The sequence below is a fragment of the Antechinus flavipes genome, chromosome 1 (genome assembly GCF_016432865.1).
Source record: "Antechinus flavipes isolate AdamAnt ecotype Samford, QLD, Australia chromosome 1, AdamAnt_v2, whole genome shotgun sequence".
NCBI classification, from domain to species: Eukaryota; Metazoa; Chordata; class Mammalia; order Dasyuromorphia; family Dasyuridae; genus Antechinus; species Antechinus flavipes.
Window position 1 is genome coordinate 93,862,350 of NC_067398.1, and position 25,043 is coordinate 93,887,392.

Genomic DNA, 25,043 nt, shown 5'->3' on the forward strand with positions numbered 1-25,043 from the left:
TAAATAAATGTGTTGTGATAAAACTGTGCTGTTCCTTAGCAGGTCACATCATCCCCTCCTCATTCGTACAATGTCTGTCTTCCTTCTGTCTTCCTCAGATACAAATTAAAATTAAAGTGAGGTTTGAAAAAATCCTATACAGATTAGAACAAGCAAGTAAGTGCTGAGCTGACTTTATAACAAATGAAAGATTCTTATCAAGAGACAGGGAATGCATTCAGTCTTAAGTTTTGAAATCAAACAATTGGGTAATGAATATTTTTTTGGATAAAGCTTAGTTCACATAAAGATCTTCACCAGAATGCACATTTGGAGACAATCCATTGTTTTTCATGCTTTTCCTGGGGAAAGAACTCTAATGCATTTATCAATAAGTTTGACAGAAAACTTGTGCAGGTGTCAAATAGTGTCAGAAATAACTTCCTGTTGGGGAGTAGACCTCATCCAGTCATTTTTTCTGATAGCTAGACTAAGGAAATGAAGATGCAAGGTTCATTTTATTCTCCTCAAAATAAATTACTTTCTTTTTTGGAGTGACAGGAAATTTAAATTCAGATATTATGTGCAAAGTAGAATTTCTAATCTCAAATCTATCAATTTCCTACCTGCAGCTGAGAAGGTTTAAAAAAAAAAAAAAAAAACATCCAATGGACTGCTGAGAACTTTGAGGAAACAAAATGTCACAGAGACGGTCAAATGAGGCGATTTATATTCTGTGTTGAGCAGAACAATTCATCTTAGAACCTAGGTACAAGGGTGGCACACAACTATGAATTCTGCCAGATCCATGTGTTTGCCTTGCTTGCTATATTACAGTAATAAAGATAATAGCTCACATTTACATAATAATTTAAGGTCTGTAATGCACTCTACATACATGATTTTACTGGCTCTTCATAAGAACTGAGCTAATGTTCTATTATAGGAAAGAAAAACTAGCAAGTCAATTAGTTTTGTTTTACAACTACTGACAACTCCAATCATTTACTATTTATATGAAGTGCTTTCATTGAAGTTATTAATAACAGTTAGTAAATTATAGCATTTGAGTCCCCTCTAATATGTTATAATTGCACATATCATGATCAGAGGCCCAGGCTCAATTAATGCTTTAAGATATTAATAATATATGCAGTCAAGAAATTTGATAATTAATGGATTATTATCCACAAAAAATTGATTCTGATTTATGTAAGACACTACATGGTATTGTGGGAAAAGAATAAAAGACTTGGAGAAAAATTGGGGTCAAATTGCAGTTCTATTTACTGTGCACAAATTATTTTACCTCTCTGGGCTCCTCCATTTGCCATGATCTATAAAATGATGGGGTTATTGAACTGTTACCTTTAAAGCCTCTTCCAGTTGTTGGAACTTTTTACATGTTCTTTCTTGATTACAGACATCTTATGGCACATATTCATAAAATAGGAAAGCCCATTTAATGAACAAAAACATGTACCATATATAGTTATCCCAATGATCCCTTTATTTTTAATTGTCTTTTAATTTATTCTCTTTGAGAATTAATTTTTAGTTTACTTCCTTAAGTCTAATTTGTTTTTAAAAACCTGTTATTGCTCAAGTGTTTTCTGTTCATCTCAAGTGAATAATCTTTTTTTCCCTTCTAAATCAGACAGTCTTACCTTTTTTGGTCACCAACCCCTTTGGCAATTTAGTGAAGTGTATGGACTCTTGCTCAAAATATGTTAAATTCATAAAAATAAAATACATAGGATTACAAAGGAAAACAATTACATTGGAATACAATTATCAATTTTTTTGTTAAATTTGCAAATCCCAGGTTTAAAACTCTTGCACAAAAATGGAAACTAGATTTACATAATCAAGGGTATCAACAAATACTGTGCCTATGTAGCATCATATCTTATACTTTATTCATGAAACAAACTATGGAGCAAAATAAGGCCATTGAGCAGTAGGTTGCTTTGGGGAGTGGTGTGGCTGGGGGTGGGAGGTAAGAAAATCCAGAGACTTCTCCCTGCTCAGTGTTCTGTAACTGAAGGTTCTGGCCAGTACTCTGGGAGGTGGCTGTCTGGCCCAGGGGAGGGAACCCTAGCGTCTCCGAGGGGAGTCATGTCCTCTGGGCTTGGCAAGCAGGGCACTTGCTGGAATAGTCCCAAGACGCTTCCAGGAGGGGCCACTCCTGTCTGCGGCAGACCTTGCTCCCCAGGACGCTGGCCAGGAAGTTGATGTACCTCATTGCTAGTCGCAGGGTTTCATTCTTGCTCAGCTTTTTATCTGGGGGGTGAGTGGGGATGAGCTTCCTCAGCCTGGCAAAGGCATTGTTGACATTTTGCTGCCTCCACCTCTCCCTGGTATTTGTGAGGATCTTTCTGGCCATCTTTGACTCCCTGGGGGTAGGAAAAAAAAAAAAGACCAGGAGAACCAAGCAAGAGAATCTGGCAGCTCTTCCCCCAATGATTGTACCCAATGCTGCTCCGAGAGAGCACCAGCTTGTACATAGACCCTCAATTCTGTGTTTTCCAAGAGCTCCTAATGCCTGGTGGTTACCTTTCTGACCATATGTTGTCCCTCAATTTAAATTTATCTGCCCTCTGAAACCTGCTCCTTCCACAAACTTCCCTATTTCCGGCACCTCCACCCTTTTAGTCATGCAAGCTCACATCTTGAAATGCTCTCGATTTTCCTCTCCTTCACCAGAGACCCCAACACACACACACACACACACACACACACACACACACACACACACACACATCCAATTTATCTCCAAGACCTGCCTCAGCTGTATCTCTTAAATCTATTGCCTCCTTGCAATACCCATTCCCAAAAACCTAATTCCAGCTTTCGTCTTTTACTATCTAAACTATAACAGCCTCTAAATGATTTTTCTAACTGTAGTTTGTTTCTCCTCTATTCTCCCTCACATTTCTGAAGCCCCCTGTGTTATCTCTTTAACTCATCACTTAGATCATGTAACTCTTCTCCTCTAGAACATTATGTGGCTCTCTGCTGCCTAATTGTTGGAAGAGAAGGTAGATTCCAGAGTTGTTTTTCTTATTTTAAATTTCTTCTATTTTATTTATTTATTTGCTAGGAAAAAATACAAACTATGGAGGGATTGTAATTTGTAATGTGGAAGGAATAAAGACTCTGATAAAATTGTGGATCCTTTAAAGCATTAAGAGAAAAAAAAGGTGGGAGTGATAAAAGGAGATTTCAAAGTAGGGTTTCACTGTATTTAATGCATATATCTACATTAGTATTGTAGCATTGAATAGAGAGAGGCAGATGCTCACCAAAGCACCATTATGCTCTTCTTACTGTCTATTTTTTAAGTCTGTAGCAATCCCTCTACGCTAAGGACAGAGCTTTTCAAGGTAAAACTTTTTTCTTGGCAATGTAATGAGTAAAGAGATTAAAAAATGAGCATTTGGTAGTTTGAGCATGGATGGATTTTTTTAAATCAAGAAAGACCAAAAAATTATCTTTAAATGTTATTCTCGTCTTTTTTCCCTTTTCAAGGATAAGTACAAATGTTTAATCAAGGTTATCTAGACCATGGCAACTTTGGATAAAATATGGTCTTTCATTAGAGTATCCTATTATATATAGTAATTAAGCATAATTCTGGAGGACTCTTGATGAAACATATTATCTATCCAGATCATAAGTTGTAAGCCTCAGAGAACAGATTAAAGCAGAATTTCTTTTCTTCTTTTCTTTCTTTTTTTTGTGAGAGGGACATGGCTAACGTGAGAACCTGTTTTGCATATTTGTAGCAACTTAATTTTTTTTACCTCCCTCCTCAATGGTTAGGGAAAGTAGAGGAGGAAAAGAAATAATTTGGAAATAAAATTAAATGGAAAAGATTAATTTTAAAATATTTTAAAAGAATGTACTTTTACTGGAAATTGAATGGATGCCCATCAATTGGGGAAATGGCTGAATAAGATATGGTATATGAATGAAATGAAATATTATTGTTCTATAAGAAATGATGACCAGGCTGATTTCAGAAAAGCCTGGAAAGACTTACATGAACTGATGATATAGTGAGCAGAACCAAAAGAATATTATCCATAATAACAACAAGATTATGTGATGATCAACTGTGATGCACTTGGTTTTTTTCAACAAGCAGTGATTCAAGGCAATTCTAATAGATTCAAGATGGAAATATCACCCACATTAGGAGAGAGAACTACAGTGTCTGAATGTTGATAGAAGCATGATATTTTCACTTTTTTGTTGTTTGTTTGCTTTTTAAAAATCATTTTCCTCTTTTGATCTGATTTTTCTTGTACAAAATGATAAATATGGAAATATGTTTAAAAGAATTATATATATTTAACCTAAACTAGATTGCTTGATGTCTTGTTGAGGGGGAAGGTAAGGAAAGGAGGAAAAAAAAATGGAACACAAAGTTTTACAAAAATGAATGTTGATAAACTATCTACACATGTATTTGAAAAAAATAAAATACTATATATATATATATGTATATATATATATGTATATATATATGTGTGTGTGTGTATATATATATATATATATATCCTTTTACAGAAGCTTTTGAAGGGCCCATAGAGGATCAGATGGCCTTTTGGGTTACCAGTGATGACTTATTGTGAATTCCATAATCATGCATATTGTGAGGCAGGAAATATATATTTTTTTACTTTTAAATATTGATGGTACTTGATTTTTCAATGTTTCAGACAACTCTAAGATACAAAGAAAACAGTGATATCAGTGGAAGGAATTCCCAGAAAGGGAGTACTTCTAATGTGATGAAGTCACAGTTCTGCCCTTCTCTTCCACTTCCATTCCCCCCTCCCAAAAAAAAAATCTTTTGGGATAATGATTATAATTGCTACTTTGCAGGTGAAACCCTGAGAAAGTTAAATGACTCTCAAAATCATAGAGTAAGTTGGTAGCAATTTGAACCCATGTTTCCCATGTCTTAATTTGATAGACTATACCACTGAATTGTTTCTCATGGGTTCAATACTTTCTTTGGATATCTTGACTTTTGCTTACATAGTAAATTTTTCTCTATTTTCCCCATTTTTAAGTTTTATTTTTCAAAGTACAGATATGAAACTCAAATCAGTTAAGCTAAGTGAAGGATTATAAATAAACTCATTTGTGCATTCCTAATGCAGCTTCACTGTGATCTTCCCCTGTGAATTTGGGTAAATCATTTAATCTCTTATGATCAACTTTCCTACCCAAAGAGCATGATCAGAGCAAAGTCTGGTCACTCAAAAGTAGAGAAGACCTCAGAAATGAAAGGGCATTTTGGACTCTTCATCATGGAATAATGGATGAGAGGGAATTATGTACTTTAAGACAGAATCAGAAAAATTCATCTCTATCTTAGGATCCTTTTTTGGGGGGCGGGGGCCTGGTTTTGTTTTGTTTTTTGTCAATAGTTCATTAAATTAAGTGATTTTTTTTTTAAAGACAAATTTCCAGAGTATGTTCCAGGGACTGAAGATGGGCCACAAAGAGCTTCCAAGTAGTCTATGGGACAGTGTTTGTACAATTACTGTATGATGATAATTTTTGGTAATCATGTTCAGTTATGTCTGACTCTTTGAGATCCCATATAGGGTTTTCTTGCCAATACAGTGGAGGGGTTTGCCATTCTTTTTCCAGCTCCTTTTACAGATGAGAAAGCTGAAGCAAATAAAGTTAAATGATTTGCCTATTAAAACATAGCTAATCACACAAGTGTCTGAAGTTGGATTTGAATTCAGGAAGATGAATCTTCCTGACTCCAGGTCTGCTGCTCTGTCACTAAGCCACCTAGATTTCTAATAACAATAATAGTAATTACTATTATTATAACTAAAATTTGCTTACATTTACAATTCACAACTTGCTTTTTCATTCACTCTCTTGTCTCACAGCAACCTGAAGTAAGTAATAAGTGTTATTACCCTCATTTATAGATAGGGAAACTAAGGCTCTGAGAATTTAAGTGACTAAATCATTTCAGATTGAAAATGTAAATGTTTTGATAAGCAGACAGCTGTATTACTCAAGGTCACACAGCTAGCAAGTAACCAAGCTGAGATTTGAACTCAGGTCTTCTGCCTCTAAGCTCAATGTTCTTTCTACTGTGACACAGCTGGATAAGACAATTCCTATAACTTAGTTTGTGACAGAAATTCATCATCTTCCCCCATGCAGGGAAATGAGAGCCTAAAGCAATTATCCAGAAAATTGAGACTAAGTCAAAACTGCTTGTCTTTCTTATGGGGATAAATGTTTTAGTGCTCTTCTTTGAACCAGTGGATAAAAATAGTTCCTAGGAACTTCACTTTATGCTCCCTGGACATTAAAACGTCTAAGAATTGATGAGTTGGGGGAGGGAATGAGAAGAATTTAAATCATTAGATATGACACTCATAAAGTCAAATTCATTTCATTCTTCTGGAGTTGGAGGAATTGCTCCATGGAAAATTTCTCAAACCCAGTTCCTTACCTAAAAATTTTTCAGTGAATTGAACAATCCTATCTCTCCCATCTCTGTCTTCACAAATAGTACTCCCATAAGTGAAATTCAAGCCTTTTTCTGAACAATTACTTAAAGAGAATCCAACTTCAGTACTGTGTCTAAAGAACAGATGAGGCTCTGGAGAGAGTCCTGGACTAGAAATTAAGAAGATATGAGTGCAAATGGAACTCCAAACATACTAACTTAACCTCTTAAGTTTCCTCCTCTGAAAATGGAAATAACAATAGCACCTACTCCTTTAAGATTATAGAATTTAAAGCACTTTGCAAACTTTAACCCTTTATAAATACTAGCTATTAAATGAATATGAATTCATAGTGAAAATATGTATTTAAAAACCAATTAAACAATTAGATAAATGCAAAAACAGAGAAGAGAAGTTTCAAGGTTCTCCTTAGGACATGTCTACTATTTTAAGCCAAGAATTTCCAGAGCATGATCCAGTGAGTTCTGGTAAGTCCTTGCTTTTCCAAATGCTTTATGTGGAGGTTCTTGGGGCATTCCTAGACAACACTTTATCTCTTTCAATGTGGCACAGATGGTAGGAAAGGCACTCAGATGCCACTTAAAGATCTGGTCTCCAAGGCAAGAAAATGAAGATTCAAGTCCCATCTCTAACACCTACTGACTGTGGAACTTCAGGCAAGTCATGGTACTCTGGGCAACCCCATAAGTCAAGTTTCAAAGAAGTTGCCAACCTGCTTTGGGAGAGATAGTTTCCTTACCCAAATATCATTTACAACAATGAAATCACAGGCCTCTACATACAGACTACAAGATTCAGAGAAAGTCAGTAAGAGAAAAATAGTCTATGCCAAATACTCTACAGTTGTTTAAAAACTTGGTAATTATATATGTCATTAGGTGTCTCAGTCTCATAATATGAATTGGTAGAGGAATTTTTTTTCCCTTGGGAGTGTCTCATACTAGGATTGAAATCACAGGATTGAAAAAAAAAATAGAACACTTGATTATGAGTGGGAAAGATCTGACTTTAAATCCTGCCTCAGACATTTATTAGATGTGACCCCGTACTGATCTATTATTCTCAGAGAACTCTAGGATGCTAAGATCTGCTAATAAATGGATTTTATATGTGTTTATGATGTTCCTTATGCTAATGAAGTCCCAGATCTTCTTAGATACTCGATGTAATTTTATTATAAATTTAATAACAATTTCAATTAAAACAAAACAAACAGTGACTATAGTTTTGTGGGATTTTTTTAAGACAGTGTGAGAAAGGATTATTAATAACTATATTGGAGGGACATAGTGGCTAGAGCCACCAGCCCTAAAGTCAGGAGATCTGAGTTCAAATATGACCCTAGACCTTTAATACTTCCTAGTTATGTGACCCTGGGCAAGTCATTTTACCCCAATTACCTCATCCAGAAAAAAATAATAATATGTTGAAAAGATTTAGAGCTTTCCCTTTTTTTTTTAACATTTATCATTTAAAAGTTTTCTTGAAGGACAATGAGATTGCATTAACTCTCTTCATCTTTGTCAGATCCCACCCAAACTTTGCAAGAAATTTAATCTAAGATAAGGAGGCCATTGTGTTCTGCTCTGGTTTGGGTTATTAAACATTTTTTTGAATTGATAGCCAAAAATGATGGGCGGCCTGCTATAGAAATTCTTTCTGTGTCCAAGAGATACTCAGCCCTTCATTTTATATAGCCACCTCCAAGCATGTTAACCAAATAGATTTGATTGCTCTTTGATGAACCACCCACTGTTTTGAAGGGTACTGTAAACTATGAGCCTCTGCCATGATTGTGTTTGGTCTAAGAGAGACAGCCAAATGTCTCTCTCCTTGTATTAAATAACCTGCTAACCCTATCAATAAAATGGTTACATTACAAAGAAACTTATGTCTCTTGAATCTTTTTAAACATCACAACAGGAATGAAAGACTCAGTGTAGCAAAGAGAACAATGGCCTGGGAGCTAAGAAAACTGGGGTCTAATTATGCTTCTTCCACAAATTATGTGGCCTTGGAGAGCATAACTTCTCTGAACCTCACCTGTAAAATAAGCATTGGGCTGAATTACCTCTGTTCTGATTCCAAGACTTCGAAAATCAAATGGAACCATGATTTCATCACTGTGGATTCTGGTCCAGCTCTACTACCTACTAGCTACTAGCTACATGAATTAGACAAAGCTCTGAGCCTGTTTTCTCAAGTGTAAAACTGGGAGGAGGGATTAGTTTTCTGGGGGTTCTTCCAGTTCTAAATCCATGATACTTAAGTTGTTTCTTGCTCCAACTTTCTATGTGAGAGAGACCAGCAGTTCTGGGGTTTGTACACATCTAAAAAGTTTTTCATGTAAAGGAACCCAAGGAGAAACTAGTGGTTCAATTTAAGAAGAGTATTTACTACTCTGGGCTTAGTAACTCCAAGTAATTTAGGGACTGGACTATATATATCTCAATTAAGGAGGTGGGAGGGAAATAATCTCTATTAGTTCATTGTCATTTCTTAAGTACGGAAAGGAAAGAAAATAGGGTGGTTGTCATATTTGTGGATTTTTTTCTATTATTTTTAATTTTATTTTTATGGGAATATATATGTTGGTATTTGCCTTAAAAAGATAAGAAAAATTTTAATTATATTTGTGTATGTAAATAGGCATATTGATAGGCAAATACCAACATATATATTCTCGTAAAAGCTCAATTAAAACAAACAAGAAAAGAAATATTCAAGCTTATTAAATGTTGAATTAATTAAAATTATTTTTATTTCACTTTCTTAAAAACAATATGTTTAGTGCTAAATGAATATTATAAATTTAACTACCTAATTTCTTTAAGATTTGTCAAGACCATAAAATCTTTTTTAATAGGAGAGAAGCATTAATATTTGGCATAGAGGTGACACTGCCTTATGCTATTAATATATATCACATATACATCTATGTAAAGTAGTATTTGGTTCTTCCTCGGGGCCCCAGCTTAGTTGGAGTAATGAGGTATTAATGTGTTAACAAGGTAACTCCCAGTGATCCTTTTACTGACTGTAAACAAGTCTCTGAAGTGGATTAAAAAGAGTAATCACACCGAACTAATGAGAATTGGGTACACCTTTGCAAGGTTTTAAATATCTAGGAACTGTTCAGCATTTTGAGGGAATATAGGTTCAAAAGAGTTTTATGAAATAGACCCATGGGGAGTGGGGAGCAGGCAATTCTCTTCACCACCTTACCACCAATAGTGATGGAATCTAATAGCAACTTACTGAGAGACACCATATATATAAATTCAATAATTCATCAGTTCCAAAGAGTTTGAGTCACAATTGAATTAATAAAGAAACAAACTTCCCATAGACATAGATATGAAAAGCAGTTGCTCAAGGGAAAAGGCAACTTTGAGGGGTAAAATCCTTGGCATGGGGGAAGAGACATGACTAGAAACATGAGAGCTTGCCATGGCAACTGGAAGTCAAGCTATGAAGAAGAATAGACCCTTTTCAACTCCAGCTCTCAAGCTTCCCAACAGAAATGCTGTACATATGTTTTTTGCTTCAAGATGAAGAGAGAAAATACTTCTAGAATTCACAATCTGAGTTATGAGTGACTTTGCCATTTTTATTATCATTATATCCTAAGTTTGAACTCACTCTTCTCATGGATGCCATGTGTATTTGTGGGAAAGTGAGTTCCAAAATTCAATGAGGAATTTTTTGTAGTTACTGTTTTATAACAATCCCATCTTAGTAAATGAGGTAATTGTGGTTGACTGATTGTAAGCACAGTAGTTCACTGGTAACAATTTAGGTGATCATATATCTCCCTGTTTTATGACATGCTTGAATAGAAAATGGGAGGGGAATACTAAGAATCATAAAATTGTATAGACCATGCCCAAATATTTATTTAACTTTTGGTACTCTAAATTTTGTCTAACAACCAATGAATACATATATATTACTAAAGGAATTGAATCATATTTTTATGAACATTATATAAAAAATTTATGGGTAAAAGAGAAAAAAAAGAACATAAGTTCTTCTAGACAGAAGAATAAAAGAAAGAATTGGTTCCAAAGGAAAAAATACATCATTTTGTGCATCTTCAGATAATCTCACCTTACAATGTTCATTTTGTGCACATACTAGAATTACACGAAGGAAATTACAATAGATGTAGAAACATCTATTAAAGAAAAAAAGAAGCAGAAAAATTCTTTGAAAACAAGATCGTCCAAATCTAGTAAAATTATAGACTCTCAGAATGGTATCAGGGTCCATGTAGCTAAGTTATAGTTGAACAAGAATTCCTCTACATAGGAATTGGTAAACTACAGTCTCCAGGTCAAATCTGGCCTACCCCTATTTCTGTATAGTCCGTGATTTAAGGATTGTTTTGACAGTCTTAAAAGATGATTTATTATATTTGAAATAAAATGTTACTGTATATAGAAATGTAAAAATCATTCCTATCTCAAATTGGAGGGATAGGATTTGAGGGTGAGACTATGATTTGCTGACTGACCCACAGAGTCAGAGTAAAAACCTGACAAGTAAATATCTAACTTATGCTTAATGTAATACCTTCTTAGGAAGTTTTCCTAACATTATATATAAATTTTCCTATTTGCAATTTCTAAAAAAGTTCCCAAAATCATCTAGAACTCGAGGGAATATTGGAAGCCATTTAGCCCAACTCCTAAGGTGAGGATACTGAGGGCCATGGGAATTAATTAACTTGCCCAAAGTCACCCATGTCATTTTAAAGGCAACATATAAATCCATATTTTCAGAATTCTTTTCACTCTATCAAATCTTTTCACTTTTCTGCATGATTGCTTTTAAAATACTTGAAAACTACTATCATATTCTCTACTGAGTCTTTTCTTCAAACCCAGGTATATCTAGTTCTTTCAAGTGATCTTCCTTTGCCATGACCTCAAGGCCCTTTGCCATACTTTTCTGTATCCTCCCCAGTTTATCAGTGTCCTTCATCAAATCCTTCATTCAGACTGAGCATGTTGTTCCATATGTGATATGATTAGGGCTTCTTTAGTTCTGACCGAAATGAATCTTAATGCTGCCCAAAGATCACACAGCATGAAGACCAAAAGTACATTTTGGTTCAGTATGAAAAAAAATAAAAAAAGGTGAAAGTTGAACAAAGTTATCAGCACTTTTAAAACACATTTTTCATCTTAGATAACAGCAGACTCACATGTGGCCTCTAACTTCTCACCCTATAATGTGCCAAATTGGCACTAAAGGAGATAGAGATTAGACAAGCAACAAAGCCATCCCAATACACCTGGGGAAAAACTGTGCTAGAAGCAACATCATTTTTAAAGAATTGGATGATAAAAATGTAAGATATCTGAATGTAGGGGACAAAGTCACATGATGATTAGTAAAAGTAAAAAAAAAGTAAAAAAGAATACCAATTACTAGCCAACCTTATCTATTCTTTCTTATTTCTATAAAATAGCTGAAAATGATTAATGTATATATGAAGTATATCCTTGATGAAAATGAGGATGGAATAGGAAGACTGGCAAACAATTTTCCATAGCAGACCAAATCATCATAGTTATATAAATGACTTAAAGATGCAGAAATTTAAGGTCCTACAATGCTTATTATTTATTGTCTAAAAAATGGTATTTAATTCAAAAACCCAAAACTGTTCCCTTCAACAAAAGGTTGCATGTTAAAGCTCAGATGTGATTTCTTGAGGGGTTCATCCTCAAAAGTAACTTGTTCAATGGACCTCTGGTTGTCAGTACTAACTGATGTGTGAGATGGAAAAACATAAATTTACCAAACATATTTGACACAATTATAGATTTTCTGTACATAGGTCATGTGGAATTAGGATCATATAAAAATGGCAAGATGCTCCTATTTGCAAATAATATTGTACTGCCATCAGGATCTCCTTAATAAAACTGAAAACTACTCTAAATAGTTAGACCAACAATCCACAGAGAAAATACTAAGTGAATAAAAAATGCCTATAGAACCAGGCTATGATATGAAGAAGGAAGGAAGGAAGGAAGGAAGGAAGGAAGGAAGGAAGGAAGGAAGGAAGGAAGGAAGGAAGGAAGGAAGAAGGAAGGAAGGAAGGAAGGAAGGAAGGAAGGAAGGAAGGAAGGAAGGAAGGAAGGAAGGAAGGAAAGAAGAAAGGAAGGAAGGAAGGAAGGAAGGAAGGAAGGAAGGAAGGAAGGAAGGAAGGAAGGAAGGAAGGAAGGAGTTGGGAAAGCATATGAAAAACAGGCTCCTCAGTGAAACTCAGAATTACCCAATAGAAAGGGAGCACCCCATGAGGTTGGGCTATGCTCTTAGCTGAAAGGCTAAATCCTGAAAGGGACTTAGTACCCTAAGAGTTAGCTCTAAAAGAGGAAAAGTGGGATTGAGAAGCCTAGTGGAATTAGGGGAGATACCAGGTGGCTGAGGGAAGGAGAAAAGGAAGGGAAAAGACACCACGAGGCAGAGTTCCATGGAGGACTGACTCAAAGGAGGGCAGCAGCCTTGGGATGGCCCATAAGAAGATTTTATAGGGAAAGCTTAGCCTCAGGGTGTCTGAGATTTCTGACAGGGAGATGAGACTTCTGGAGACCCCCTAGAGAGGGCGGGTCCCTAGAGTTTGACATAACATGGATTTCAGCTTGGACCACCCTCCCCAGAGAGGGGACCATGGAACTAAACTGATCTCATCAGAGCCTTCTTCCCTGCCTGCCTCAGGGATAAATCCCTCTCCTAATCACACCTACCACTGAAGACCTCATCAATAATAGCACCTACTTCCCAGGGTTGTAGTGAGGATCAAATGAAGGAATATTTGTAAAATGCTTAGCACAGGGTTTGGCACATAGTAGGCCCTTAACAAGTGCTGGTTCCCTTGGCCTTTCCTTTATCACATAGCTAGTAAGTGTCAGGACAGAGGTCAGTTGCATTCCATTTTAAGCATCTCACTTAAGAAGAGACTAAAAATCTGGAATAAGTTTGTAGGAGGATAATCAGAAGTTATACCAAAATCAATTGAAGAAACAGATGATTTGTCCAGAAAACACACACAGACACACACACACACACACACACACACACACACACGAGGGAACAATGAGAGAACAAGGATTGTATTCAAGTATTTTAAAACTCCTGTGTTGAGGAAGGATTAACTTACTTTGCTTGATTCTAGAGGCCAAAATAAGGAACAATGGATGGCAGTTAGAAAAAAGGCAATTTGCCTCAATGAAGAAGTGATTCCCTTCTGTGGGAAAGCCTGATCTCTACAAAACTTCCAGACCATTTGGGGTTCTCTCCATAGGAATTAGAAATCTTGGGTTGGCTGAAAATCATCCCCTTACCTTGGGGTGAAAAAATGAATTGTTTGGGGTAAAAAATTCATCTGGGTTCCTAGAAAAATAAGGCGTCTAAAACGTTTAACTGGGGGAACAGTATAAAAAAGAAGAAACTGAAAAACTTCCTATTAATAGGAACCTTTCTCCAAAAGCAGAATGAGTAACATTTTAAAGATTAAGAAACTGAGGATTAGAGAGACTACAGACTACCTTAGTAGTGAATTTTTCATCACTGGGAGTCTTCAAGTAGATGATAATGGATGATTACTTGGGATTTCTAGTGGGAGATGGTCTTCTTTCCACAAGAGCTGATTAGAAGATTTTTAGCCATTGTTTCTTACCACTTCATTTTAAAGATGGTTTAAAACAAAAACTAACTGAGATTCTGTGATTCTTAGAAACAGGCAATTTCCCTAGAGGCAAGAAATATTCCCCTGAAACCCTCTGCCCCACATGGCTCATTAGCTAATAAACCAGCCTGATTCACCCAAAGTCACCCACACACTGATGAAGTGAAGCTCACAGGGTACTGAAGGATCATGTCAAACCAGGCAGAAAAGTGGACTGCCCAGAATCTGTTAGCCCTGCTACTTCCTCAAGTTCCCCCTCCCCACTCTCCCCTTCGAGAGAAAAGAAGGTTAAATAAGCAGGCCAAATGCAGATCAAGACCCTATTATACAAAAGATTAAGAAATGCAGGGAGCAGATGAAGACCTCTCTCAATAGTAGGAACTCTGCAATCTCTGCTTAAAGCTATTCAGATTGGAGGCAGAAGGGAGGCCTCAGACACAATTCACCATTCCTCACCCCTCCTTCTCCTTCACACACAAAACAGACTCAGCTTGGACATTTGGACATTCCAAAGCAAATGGCTATTAGAGCAGCAATAATATTCTGGGACTGTTAGCAGATAAGAAGGCAAGTTTATATCTACTCCACACTTGGGATATGGGGTTTTCTTAATTGGTATTTTAAGATCTGGTGATACACAGTTTCCTATGAGAGTTCAATGTGTAATTAATATTTTATAAATAATGATCACATTTATTATATATATATATATATATATATATATTTGAATGTTTTATTTCACTGAAATTTGTGTTAATTTTAAAGCAACTTCTTTATTACAATTTTTGATTATTTTGTTTACAATAAATTCAATTATACAAAAAGTTGAGACCAAAAATACTTCCTTTGGCATAAAGTATTTTTAAAAACTAAATAGGTTAAAATATTATTTTTAAGTAGTAAGTACTTTCCTTACAACAAGTCTGTGGGTTAAGTAGTGAAAATATAAATATCATCCCAACTTTACTAAATTAGGAAAGTGAGGTTTGGAAAGGTGAAAGTCAATTCAATTCAACAAATCTCTATTAAGTGCCAATTATATTGGAACACCCCCAATAGGGTTTCCCCCTACCAGAAACTGCTTTGATTTATTTTTTGTAGATTTTAAAATTCACTTATTTGTCTAAGTGAAGCTCTTCCAGGACTGATTTATTTTCTTTTTCTTTTTTTCTTTTTTCTTTCTTTCTTTCTTTTTTTTTTTTATTTTTTTATTTATTTTCTTTAAGTAGAAAGCAATTTGGGAATTTCTCTAACACCTACTACAATGCCTGGAACACAGTAGCTGCTGCTTTTAAAAAATGTGTGTTGAATCGAATAATCAAATGCATAAATGAAAGATCTTGGAGAGTGAAAGAGAAAAATAAAATAGCCCTTACCACAAAAAAGTTGATCAGTCCGTGGTACTCGTACCAAGAAAAATTAAGTGAGAACTTGAACTGGTTTTTCTTGGCTCCCTATCCAATGGTAATACTTACTTCATTTCCTCAATTAAAGAAGAGTTAAGACAATAGCCTGTAAGAAGTGGTTTCTAAACGGATATAATCTGTTTATATTGATGTAATAGTGTCTATTTTCCTGTTGGCTTGCAAATTTCACATAATTCTATCTTTCTTTCTTTCTTTTTTAACAAGTGTATTACAAAGCACTTTTTGAGACAAGAAGACTTTCAAGTTCTGATCCTTACAATTACTACCTTGACAAGTTTCAATGCCCCAAGTATCTTTTTGTGGCTATAAACTATAAACAAATTGCCAATCTTTTTGTGTAGGTAATGGATTACTTTCCAGTTTGACTCACATATCCATCAATCTCTTCCCCACTGAGAAATAAATTTCCCATTTGATTTAGATGTCATAGAAATCAAAGACTTAGAGCTAGAAGTAATCTAATCCAACTCTTTCATTTTACAAATAAAAAAACTGAGATCCCCAAAAGATCAAATGAATCGGCTAAGATCACACAGGTAGTAAGAGGCAGAAAGGAGATTTAAATGTGGGTCTTCTGACTTCAAATACAGTACTTATTCCATTGTGCCTTACAATCCATTAATATTTTCACCACCATTTTCAGGTATATGTATTATATATGTACTAGGTTCATCACTTGAACTGATAGATGATAAACACAATTATTTTAGCCTATCTTCATTCTAGAATTAAAATTGAAAATATTAGCATTGTAAGAATTGGTCTTTATAATCTGGGATCATCCAATTTTCCAAGGTTTATATTATTTTGTATCATTTGACATTATATCATATTAAACTAAACTCTACTCTCTCCACTCTCTTTTGTGTGCTGTTTTCCCCCATTAAAATATAAGTGCCTTGAGGGAAGAGACCGTCTTTCTTTACACAGTGCTTACTACGTATATAATAAAAGTTTAATATATGTCTGTTGCCTTTTTTCCCCTTATACTATTATGTGTATATTATATTATTATTCTATTATATGTGTATATTAGATTATGTCATATTTCATTGTTATATTTTTAATATGTAGCATTTATGTTGTATTCTATTACATTGTCTTACATATGTTATTACATTACATGTGTCATATGTATACTGTCATGTACATCATGTTTGTCATGCTGTCATGCATTATATTATGATATTGTAATTATTAACACTGAGCCCTAAAGACCACTAGACTTTTGCATCTCTGAAACCTATTTGCGTTTCTCCTCTTATTAGAATGCCATCTCCTTGAGATCAGGGTTTGAATTATTTTTCTGTTAACTTCAGTGCTTATCACAATGTTTTTCATATATGCTTATTCATTCATTATTCCTCTGAGCTCTCACTTTAGCCAAACTTGTCTACTTCTGATCCCTACAAATGCATACTGTGGTCTCCCACTTCTGGGCTTTGTCCTTTAGACTCCCTTTTGACGGAAATGCCTTCCCTCCCCCTCTTAGAATGCTCCAGAAAAATCTTCCTTCCTTCCCTTTCTCCACCCAGAAATGATATTCTCTCTAAAACTTCATACAACACTTAAGTTTTGAATTTCTTTAATGAACTTATCTGTGGAAATAAGCACAGGATGTAAGTTGAAATCCTAGCTTTGCCACCAAATAATAATAGCTAATAATATTTATATAGAGCTTTGAAGGCAGCAAGGCAACTTTACATACATTCATCATATTTGATCTTCACTTTCAGACTAAGGCACTACTGTCTTTGTTTTATGAGGTACAAAGATAGTTAAATGACTTGTCCAAGATAACATAGCAAGTAAGTGTCAGAGGTAGCTTTTGATCTCATGTCCTATTGATCCCAAATCCAGTGGATCATAAACATCTCAGCAACTACTGATTATGTCATTTTAGGCAAGTGATTGAACTTCTCTTTCCTCATCTGTAAAACAAATGAATTAGATCAGAGTTATCAAATGTATGAGCCCTAAACCAGATTGGGAAATAGTAATAAAATAAATCAAAATGCAATAGAACATAGACAATGTCAATATGCAATTTTGTAAGTCAATATGTGGCCCTATGGATCCTTATGTATAGTTTAATAATCCTCATTTTTATTTGTGTTTGACACCCCTGTGTTATATGACAGCTAAAGTCTCTTCTAGTTCTAAATATAAGATTCTAATGTCCATTTGAACATGCACTTGTTAAATGCCTATTATGTGTAGAGAATTGTGCTAAATATTAGAAATACAAAGACAAAAAAGAAACATGTATAAATATAAATTGTGTCATCTCAATTTTGTCTCACACAGAACCTAGCGCAGGATTCTACAACCAGTAGGAGATTAATGGATATTTGTTGTTTTATGTACATAGGAAGCAGCTTGGCATAATACTATATTCAGTCTCAAGCAGATCTAAGTTCAAATTTTATAGCTAAATTATATAGACAAATGAGATCTGCTTTGGCTGAGGCACTATCCACAATCAATGAAATCACAGGCTCTTAAAATAAATGTGTACTAGATTGTATGTATTATATCTCGTTTGTATGTATTATATCTCAAATATGAGACCCTAATTCTATAAAATGTAAAGGGAGAAAATTGACAACACTGATATTTCTTCCCTCTTGGTCCTCTTTTTAACATTTGACGATTGGCTGAGTTACTTGTCATTCAGAGGGCTGGGGCTGGGAAGTTAATTGTATTTAAGCTTCTCCACATTAAAGGAAATTGTTTAACTCCTTAACTGAGTCAGCTATAACCAGCAGATGCTTTTTCTAAATCAGAATGGGGAGACTAGACGAGGCTATATGAGCTCCTTTTCTGAGGGACTCACTTTGTGGAACTACCAGAGACAGAAAAAGGAGAAGCTTGTAAAATTCCATTTGTGAGCAGTAGGCTCTTAGTGGAATGCTCAGTGAGTGATCAGGCCAAAATATCAACAAAGCATCAAAAACTGCCTGCTGATTTCCATTTTTTTCAAATGAGGTTAGGAATTTAACCTGCTTAAAAATTATCAGAAAGGGGAAAGCAAAAGAACAGGGATTAAGATAAAATCTTAATAATAATAATTATTAATAATTAATATTACTAATTAATAATAAAATATAAGATAATAAGATAAAAATTATGTTTAGCTTCTCCAGAATTTTTCTGTTTTAATCTTGATGACAGAGGCTGCTGCATGGTGCAGTGGAAAGAAAGCTGAATTTGGAGCCATAAGACCTGAGTGAAAATCCTAACCTTGTTGTTTATTACTTGTGTGAGCTTGGCAAGTCATTGACCATCTCTAGGCCTCAGTTTCCCCATTTGTAGAATTAGAAAGGTGAACTAGATCAAAGCTTTTAAAACTTTTTCCATTCATGACTCCTTTTGCCTGAAATTTTTACATGACTCCAGGTATATAAATATTTAAAATAGGAATCCAATGGAAACATTTATTGATAATAAATTCTATGACTCTCCTTCCCCATTCAGTTATAAGAATCCATATCAGGCAGCAACCACAGTTTAAGAAGCTAGGGAATAAATGATCTTTAGACTAGAGACCAAAGATCTTTCCTGACTTGAGAAGTGCATCTATGTGCCCAATAGTTGATGAACAAGGTCAACCAATTCTCATTCAAAAAAAATTCAATGAAGTCCTAGATGGTCAGAGCTCAAAGAACTTTTAGAGATCTCCCCTAATTCAAGATTCCTAAGAAACAAAGAAGGAAAGGTTATCATCATGCAGCTTATGATCATGCAGCTAGTTGGTGACTTCCAAGTCAGTGTTCAGTGACAGCCTTCTCATTTAAAATTTAGGCACATACTGAATACAGATCTATGTTTTGTTTTGTTTTGTTTTTGTAACATGTCTTTTTTGGAATTGTTTTGTATAATTTCACATGTGTCTTCCTAATGGGGAGAAGGGATGAAGAAGAAGGGAGAATATAAAAATTATTTTACATGTAACTTGGGGAAATAAAAATATTAAATAAAAAAAACTTGAAAAAAAGAAAAGTTAGGTTCATAGAATTAGTTTTTTTTTCAAAATATTCTGGAATTGCTTGTATAGAAGTTGTCTCCCTCCAGTGCAAATTGCAATGTAGTGCTTTTAGAATGAGGATTCCTGGTCTTTTTTGTGCCAGAGATCCCTCTGGCAGTCTAGTGAAATGCATGGATCCCTTCTCAGAATAGTGACTTAAAATGATTGAAGGAAATTCTAAATCTCAGTTACAGATTAGAGAAAATAAAGATGTAATTTTTCCCACATCCAAGGTTCATCAATGCTCTGAAGTCTACCTACAAAGCCTTTGAGCAAGCTATAGAGAAAAGGTCCAAAATCCCTGTCTTAAAATCTGGTGAATTTCCAAAGGTCACATAACTGGTGAGGGGCAGGACTTGAAATCAGGTCTTCCTCACTCCAACGCTCTATCCACCACACTACTGGTGCTCCTCTTGTCAGTGATAAGCTATAACAATAATAACTCACATTTACATAGTTCTCTAAGATTTGCAAAGAATTTTGCTCATAACAAATACTCTGAGAAGACAATGCAAAGATTTTTATTCCCTTTTTGCAGATAAGAAAACTGAAACTCATAATAGGTGACTAAAGTCACACAAGTACTGGAGTCAGAATCTGAATCTAGTTCTTACTGGGACTCCAGCCCATAAATCTAAAAGTAGGATGCAAATATTCTTATCAAAGCAAAACCCCAGAAGCTCAAGGTCAAGGCTCTGGTATTGTTATCTCAGTACAAGGGAATCAATGATATTTGATACAAAGGATCAGTAGGAATGATTTCTGTTCTACTCTTCCTTTCTCATAACCATCCAGTTAACTTACAGAGTTCCCAAGAAGGGTTTCCAGCATCTTCTTACAGATGTCTATAACTTTTCTTACTAGCTTTTTTTTTTTTTTACAGGAAATAAGAAAAGCATGGAGGATAGAGATTTATTGACCTGTTTTATATTTCAGGCAAATGGCTCTTTCATTCCTAGCACAGAATGTAGCTTTGTGTTGGGATTTATTAGGTTCTTACGTCTGTATGCTTTCTACATGCAGGGCAAGCCTGTCCATTTGGATGGCATGGCTCAGAATGCTGGAATTCTCTACCAGGGAAACAAAATGAAGTTTTCTAGGCTGAAGAGTAATTGGAGAGGAAGCAAGATGGAAGAGCAAAAATGAATGGGAGCTGATCTTGAAATGCATTTGCATCTGACCCATCTCCTTTCAGCTTATTACCTCTGTTTACCTTTATTTGATAGTTCACTTAGCTGCTCTTAGGACAGCTGCAGGCTGCAGTATGAATATGGAACTCTGGCACACAGCAAGATAGTTCTTTGTTACAGTTTAATATCTGCTTTTAACAGATTCCTTTAGGGAAGTACCAGCTGCCAATATACCTAATTGCTTAATTTCATTTTTGAAATCAAACGGCGAGTTTAGTTAGGAGGACAAAAAGTATTCCCCACTGGCCCATGGGCTCCACATGGGGATGTCACTGGCATAAAAGATGAGGACTTCAAATATATTTTTATGAGAGTGAGATGGATTTGTACCATGCACACAAACTGCCTACAAATTATAAACTCCAAGCATATGCACATTCAGAATGTCTCTTAATCAAAGTCAGCCCCAGGAACCAAACATCCTCTTCCCTAGCCCCACCAGCCCTCTCATCTTCAGAAAAGCAGCGTCACTTTTAAAAGATGGACAAAGGTGGCTGCGGTATCAATACTTCATGGCCTTGGTCATCACCAGGAAGCCTGTCTGGGCACTAAGTGGGTTTAAGCTTTTTATTAATTTTGAACTTTAAGAAAATTGAGCCCACAAATAAAAAACCAACTCAAATTAAGATCCAAGTAGATTTGAATAATAGTAACATTATTGATGAATTGTTAGTGACAATAATATTAAGAATAAAAATCATATTTTCATATCTAATAACGCTAGCATTTTTATACCTCTTTAAAGTTTGCAAAGGGCTTTATCTCTGTTATCTCAACTGATCTGATTTGAAACTTGGGTAGTAGAGAAAATTTAGAATTGAGAAAGTCCTTTCCTCATTCGGACCCTCACAAAGAAGTAGGAAAAGCCATTTCATAAACTTGGGGTAAAAGTTACCACAGGGCGGGAGGATGCTCTCACTTGGATATCCCCGCTTGCTCTCTGTACGAAGTCTACTATAACAGCCTCAGGAAACAGGCGTACTCCCGCCTTTCTCCCCCAGCCCTCGGTCTCCTTTACCTCCCCCTTCCCCTCTGCTCTCCCCACCTCCCTCCCGCAACAAAAGTTTCTGCCTTCCCTCTGATACCTCGGAAAGTCCTTACCACTTTCTTTCTCAAACCCAGGTAGCTGCTGGGAAGGCAGAGGCGGCTGCTGCGGGTTCCAGAGCCGGAGGGTCCCCGACCTCTCCTCTGCACTCCCTCGGCCCGACCGCTTGGGTTGCTGTAGCTGCGGCCGGCTACTCCGGCCCGGCTGCCTCATTTATAGGATGCGGGCGCCTTTGTCTGGCGCGTGTCACCACTAGTCCCGGCAATCCAGGCAACTTGCTTTGCATCTCCCTGGAGATAACAGGCTCCCAGCATCTCCTGTTCACCACACTGTCCCCTTCACTGCCGTTGCTGCGGGGTGGCGGTCTCTCTGTCTCTCTATTTCTGTCTCTGTCTGTCTCCCTCCCCCAACCTCTGTGTCTCTGTGTCTGTCTGTCTGTCTCTCTTTCTCTCTGTGTCTGTGTCTGTGCCTGTGTCTCTCTCTGTCTCTCTGTCTCTCTCTTTCTCTCTCTTCTCTCCTCTTCTCTCTCTCTCTCCTCTTCTTTCTCTCTCTTCTCTCTCTCTCTCTCTCTCTCTCTCTCTCTCTCTCTCTCTCTCTCTCTCCCCGTTTCATCCCCCCAAAAAGAAATGGAAGCTACATATTAGGTTGAGAAAGTAATTGGGGAAAACCTTGGTACTGAGCAACAGAATTAGCTATCCCAATTCTCAGATCATAAAGCTTTGTTTATACAAAAGAGGCATTCAGAGAATCATTCACATGGGAGTTAGGAATGTGTTCATTAATCTAACCTCAGCAAAGGTGTCAAGGTCTTGGGACTTATCTCCCCCACTTTCAACATATTCTGATTTAAGAGTGACATTTTCTGAGAGATGGAAGAAGCTAGCTCTGTTGAGACCAATGAGACCATTGTTGGTATAATTCTTCACGCTATATGTATTTCATTTTTCTTTCTCCCATTTTTTTCTTTTTTCCTCAGTCTTCTTGACTGGCTTCCAAATTTTCTTAATTTTAATTGCCCTAAATATGGGCATTGACTAAAGATCTGTAATTGGTTCTTTTATCCTTTGATATTTCCACATTTTCTCCCTTAGTAAAGTTTATCCACTCAAAAGATTTCATTTATCATCTTTATTCATATGATTCTCAAATCCGTATCTCCATTACTATCAGACTATAAGAGCCCCAGACATAATGACTGTATTGAGTGGGAAGCCCTGCCAACATCTCAAACTGTGTATGCTAAAAAAAACTGAACTAAACATCAGCTCCCTCCAAACTTGATCCCTTCCCTAAATCCACTATTTCTGTTCATAATACCACAAGAAATAAGATTGCAAAGGAGAACCTGGAAGTCACTTGCAGACTGTTCCATTGATCAAAACAGTTACTTGTAAGATGTAGCACAAATTTAACTAAAAAGTCACATCCTGAGACTCTGTGCTAAATCAGGGAAATCCAGCCAGGCCTTTCTAGAGAGATATTTTAGTCCTTCTAACTATTCACATGTAGTGTAAATCTCAGGTAAGCTTCAGGCATCTGGAGTAAGAATGGTAGAATGCCAAATGTTTCTGATAATTGGAGATGATGTAGGTATGCTAATGAACTAATACTAAGGAGGCCTAGATAAGAGTTAGTTCCTTTACAAAACTCTATAAAAATGAAACCCTGAATTCCTGCCCCAAAACACTCTTTCATCTCCCAAGAATTGGTGCTGCTTAAATAAGTCCAATGCCTATCCCCAGTTCTGTGTCACATATTCCTCCCCATTCCACCTGTCTTCCTCCCACTGCATCCCTGTTCCCTACTGTCTACCTCTGTAACTCATGCTGTCTGCCCCTGTACCCCACTGTGCTTTATTAAAATGTAATAGAAACATTATTCCTCACCGCCATCTTAGTCTTTCCTGGTGAATGCCCAAAGAAATGTCTTTTATTGTTGTTCAGTTGTTTCAGTCATGGCTGCCTCTTTATGACCCCATTTGGGGTTTTCTTAGCAGACACACTGGAATAGTTTGCCATTTTACTCTTCAATTCATCTTACAGATGAGGAAACTGAGGCAAACAGGGTTAAGTGCCTTGTTCAGGGTCACAGAGCTAGTGAGAGTCTGAGGCCAAATTTGAACTCAGGAAGATGAGCCTTTCTGACTTCTAGGCCCAAGGCTCCATCCACTCTACCACCTAACTGCCCTAATAATTCCATAAATTAGTTACCAACACACAAATAAAAGGGCATGAGACATTGATCAAATTAATGTTTTCATGCCCTTGTGTCCCAATAAGTATTTGGAAAGTTAATATTATGATCAAGACTAATATAACAGAGGAAGTGAAATCATTAACTCAGAAGATCAGAGATCAGAAAGTTAGGGAAGTACTACAGTTTCAATTAAATTTCAGTAAATCAATAAATTCAATAAAAAAAAAATCAATAAATATTTACTAAGCATCTACAATGTGCCAGGCATTGTGTGAGGTCTTGTAAATTCAGAAACAAAAAAGAAGACAGCTCCCTCTTTTAAGGTGCTTACATTCCTGAAGGAGAAACAATATATTCACAGCTAAATAAAAATAGGGATATACAATAAATATATATTTATTAATATAAATAAAAATAAAAATAAAGTCATGGGGGAAGAGACTAACTACCTGGGGAATCAGAAAGTGCCTCTTGAAGCAGGCTGCCCTTGAATTGAACCCTGAAAGGTTGTGGAAGTCTAAGTGGAAAAGAAAATCCTTCAATCATGAGGGACCACCTGAACAGGAGATAGAATGATGTGTACAGGGAACAACAAGACCAACCACTGGTTTGTCTACAATGTAATATATGTTAGGAAGAGTAATTAATTTGTAATCAGCCTGAAAAGATTGGGAACCATTCACTAGAGCTCCTGGGGTAACATAGTCAAAATGGGATTTTGGAAATGTCATCTTGGCAGTTTTAGATGGATTAAGGAGAGGAGAGACTGGAGGCAAGAAGACCAGTTAGGAGGCCATTGCAATAATCTAAGTAATGGGAGGGATAAGGAGCTGAGTTAGGTCGGTTGTAGTGTTAAATAAAGAGGAGACAAAGGTATATTTGAGAAGAAAAGGGGCAAAAACAAAAAGTTAATGGCCAGCAAAACAGGGAATGCTTGGCGATTTTTCATCCCTGAT

At 36.1% G+C, this 25,043-nt stretch overlaps 1 protein-coding gene across 1 annotated transcript; it reads right to left on the reverse strand.

The window, feature by feature from the left end:
* Positions 1-1,874: 1,874 nt before the first annotated feature.
* TAL2 (TAL bHLH transcription factor 2) lies at positions 1,875-22,381 on the reverse strand. The gene is given in 3 exon segments (XM_051977496.1): positions 1,875-2,194; positions 2,197-2,375; positions 21,948-22,381. Coding segments are annotated over 2 exon segments (357 nt in total). The 5' UTR covers positions 2,366-2,375; positions 21,948-22,381; the 3' UTR covers positions 1,875-2,006.
* Positions 22,382-25,043: the final 2,662 nt, after the last annotated feature.